Raw genomic sequence first — 3341 nt, forward strand, 5'->3', positions numbered from 1 at the left:
CTTAACAATGGATTCATTTTTACGGTTCGAGCCTCGTAACCAGAAAAGGTTCCATTGAGGAGAAGGAAAAAGCCTGGGTTTTATTATTGGTTAGTAACGCCCACGCTTTCTCTTTCTCCCATACGGTTCTATAATCATCTCTTCGAAAACGGTTTTATCGGGGAAGATATTAATCGTAACAGTGTTCCAAGATCTAAATAGGTGAGTTCTAACGGTTAAAAAGCACGGCATTAACGGATGAAATTCATTCGTGTCGAAATAACGATACTATCAACTATAGTTTTTAAGATTGGTGAGTACTAAATATTTTCATTGGATCATTAAATTTCTGGGAAAATTGGTATTCATTTGCTTTCGGAAAGAAATATAGATTTGAAGTTTTTTCCCGCTAAAAAATGTCGGACACTTCATCGTCGGACACTTCATGGTCAGACGATGAGGTTAAACCAGTCGATTTATCTACTAATTTTCGACCAGAGCTATATTATACGATAGATAAAACATCAAACCGGGTATCTAGGAAATATAGATGCGTTACAACCGAATATAACGTTAAATTCCGCAACTTAGAAGAACTTAAATTAATAAATATTCACGATCAACTTTCCCAAATTTTGAATTCTCTCATAACTCATGTTACGCGAAATGCTGAAGAATATAATTTAATAAGATTCGCCCTGAGCTCTGACGCTTTAGAGAACCCTATCAATTTAAGATTCATGGCTATAAATGAATTAACTTCTGATCGGTTACTAGCTAGTATTGAAAAGGTGGCGCAGTCTAAGCGTAATCTTATACTTGAGGGTACCCTAAAAATTGATGTTATTCTTCTAAAATGTAAAGTTCCAATGGCAGGTACCTTCCTTATCTAGTTTTTGGGCTTATCTGTTAAAGATATTTAAGCCATCACGACCCGTCCGCTACCACAAATGAAAAAACGGACCACTAAACATCGGGTCACGTTTTCCCACCTTGTTAAAGTGAGAGTGATACCGTACGAAGATCGAGTCAACTACGAGTTCATAGACGATATTAGAGAACGTTTTAAAAATGGAGAACGGGTTAGAGTATCGCCTCCGCTTAGAAACACCGATGACCATTTTACTGGCTGGCCCAAGCAGCTCGGGGAAAACAACGTGGGTAATAAATTTACTCAAATATAAAGACATTATCATGGACAAACCTCCTGATAGAATAGTCTATTGCTATAGTGTTTATCAGGACATTTTTGATGAACTGAAACTCTTTTTACCTATTGAATTCCACGAAGGACTAATTCCTAATGATTCTGATTTTTTTGATAAACGAATAAATAATCTTTTAATCCTAGACGATCTAGCTAACACCTGTACCAAACAGGAGTTTATAAGTAATCTTTTTTGTGTCGGGAGTCATCATTTATCTTTAAGCATCGTGCTGCTGTCTCAAAATGTCTTTAACCCAGGTAAATATTCTAGAAATATATCATTGAACTGTTCTTATATCGTTATGTTTAAAAATCCTAGGGATAATAACCAGGTTCGCTATTTAAGTCGTCAGCTTTTTCCTACAGACACCAAACGCCTAACGGAAGCGTACGAAGAGTGTACCGAAAAAGCGTATTCTTATATCTTAATAGATCTAAAACAAAGTACCGATAATAGTTTAAGACTTAGGTCCAATATATTCCCCAATGAAGGACCGATGGTAATCTACGTTAGAAAATAATAATCCATAAAATATAAATCTCAATTTATTTAACCTCATTTCGAGACATGCCTTTACCCGTGTCGGTTAGGAACCAATTACCCTTTTTAAATCTCTTGCGTAAAAGCGGTGTGAAACAAAGAAAACTTTTAATATCAAAGTGTACGCGACCCCAATTGGATTGTATAAGCGGTATTTGTTATAATTTGAAGAACGGCGGTATTCCATTGAATCGTCATAAAAAGAAAAGACTTCAACGTTACAAAAACGTTATAAGGTATTTATCCAAGAGAGGTTTAAGCGACAAAAAGAGGCGACAGGTGTTAATTAAACAGGTAGGAGGATTCTGGCCGGCGTTGCTTTCAATGTTAATACCGACAATAGCTTCGGTCTTTACTAGATAATGAAAAAGTGCGTTTTAGTACCAGCGGCTTTACTGACGGACAATCAAAAGGAAGTTAACAGTTTAGACAACGCCATTAAAGAGGTATTGAGAAAACCTGGTTCTGCCGAGGAAAAATTGAAGGAGTACCTTTTAACTCTTCAGAAATATTTATCTTTAAAGAGTTTAGCGGAGCCACCAAGCGTTACTATCTTGCCACCTACAACGAGTTCGTCTTTTCCAGCACCCGGAGTGTCGAGTAAAATACAGCCTCTAAGTCCTTCATCCTCGTCTTGGATTCCTCCATCGTGGCCAACCCCTATCCAGAATATACCTATTAATATCTCTACCCCCTCCCAAATTGTCCCTACTAATGTCGCTACCCCTCCCCAAAGTATCCCTTTTAATATCTCCTCGAGTCTGACTACCCCACAGCCTATAATGAGTAGTACAGCAATGGGTCAAACACCGGCGATATCGTTTACTACGCCAGCGTCTCTCTCTCGAACGACCAGTATGCCAATTTTAACACCCATGGGACCCGTGGTACCGAAACAGTCCGGGACGTCTCAAACGCCGAGTATGCCAGTTTTAACACCCATGGTACCGAATCAGCCCGTGACGTCTCAACAGGCCTTATCAACGAAGGGCGCTTCTGGTTCAAAGTTCCGGAAACTTAACCCTAACGATGAGACTTCGCCGAAAAAAAGACTCGCGAAAATTACATCTACGAAATCAAAACCGTACCCTACACAAGCCAAAATAAAAAAAGATCGCGAAGCTAGTTTGAAAGAACTTCAAAAGCCCGAATCTAAGATCGAATGGGTAACTTATAGAAAGGCAAAAAAATAACCTTAATAATGATTATTACATTAAAAGCATCTAACTCATTATATTGAAAAACACGTATCTGATTATATAAAAGCATGTATTTGAGTATATAAAAAAGCTTGTATCTGATTATATATAAAAGCATGATAATTACAATTTATATAAAAATTATAATCGAATAATAAATATTTTTATTCTCGCATTCAATACAAGTGTATCTGATTATTAAACATTACAACTTTAATATTTTATTGGTTACATTTTTCATATCTATGTCTTAACAAGTGAAGGCAGATATTCCATAAAGATAAGGCGTCGTTAATTTCCGTTTTATTTTCATACATTTTCAGAACTCTATGAAACGAATTTCCTAGACATCTTTGAATAAGGAAGAATATACAATGAGGTCCGCAACAAAGGGAGAACATATCTTGAATTAATT

The 3341-nt window shown here is 36.7% G+C and overlaps 1 protein-coding gene across 2 annotated transcripts; it reads left to right on the top strand.

Moving 5' to 3' along the window:
* The first annotated feature begins 406 nt into the window (after positions 1 to 406).
* LOC149611115 (uncharacterized) lies at positions 407 to 2922 on the top strand. 2 transcript variants are annotated; one of them, XM_089858431.1, is made up of 4 exons: positions 407 to 1444; positions 1506 to 2021; positions 2087 to 2173; positions 2252 to 2922. In XM_089858431.1, the coding sequence occupies exons 2-4, from the start codon at positions 1755 to 1757 to the stop codon at positions 2918 to 2920; spliced, it is 1023 nt and encodes a 340-aa protein (XP_089714557.1). In that variant the 5' UTR covers positions 407 to 1444; positions 1506 to 1754; the 3' UTR covers positions 2921 to 2922. The 2 variants fall into 2 exon arrangements, with proteins under 2 accessions (XP_089714557.1, XP_089714556.1); XM_089858430.1 differs by having other exon boundaries at positions 407 to 2021.
* Positions 2923 to 3341: the final 419 nt, after the last annotated feature.

Source organism: Phalangium opilio, unplaced genomic scaffold (assembly GCF_054372755.1).
Source record: "Phalangium opilio isolate 3A_F unplaced genomic scaffold, DU_Popi_V2 ptg000246l_1, whole genome shotgun sequence".
NCBI lineage: Eukaryota > Metazoa > Arthropoda > Arachnida > Opiliones > Phalangiidae > Phalangium > Phalangium opilio.

What these genes read in the sequence shown, in the direction of transcription:
- LOC149611115 (XM_089858430.1), top strand. Translation starts at nt 1,755, where the DNA reads ATGCCTTTACCCGTGTCGGTTAGGAACCAATTACCCTTTTTAAATCTC. An exon ending in GACAGGTGTTAATTAAACAG is followed by an intron (nt 2,022 to 2,086) that starts GTAGGAGGATTC and finishes GGTCTTTACTAG; the next exon opens with ATAATGAAAAAGTGCGTTTT. An exon ending in TAGACAACGCCATTAAAGAG is followed by an intron (nt 2,174 to 2,251) that starts GTATTGAGAAAA and finishes TTATCTTTAAAG; the next exon opens with AGTTTAGCGGAGCCACCAAG.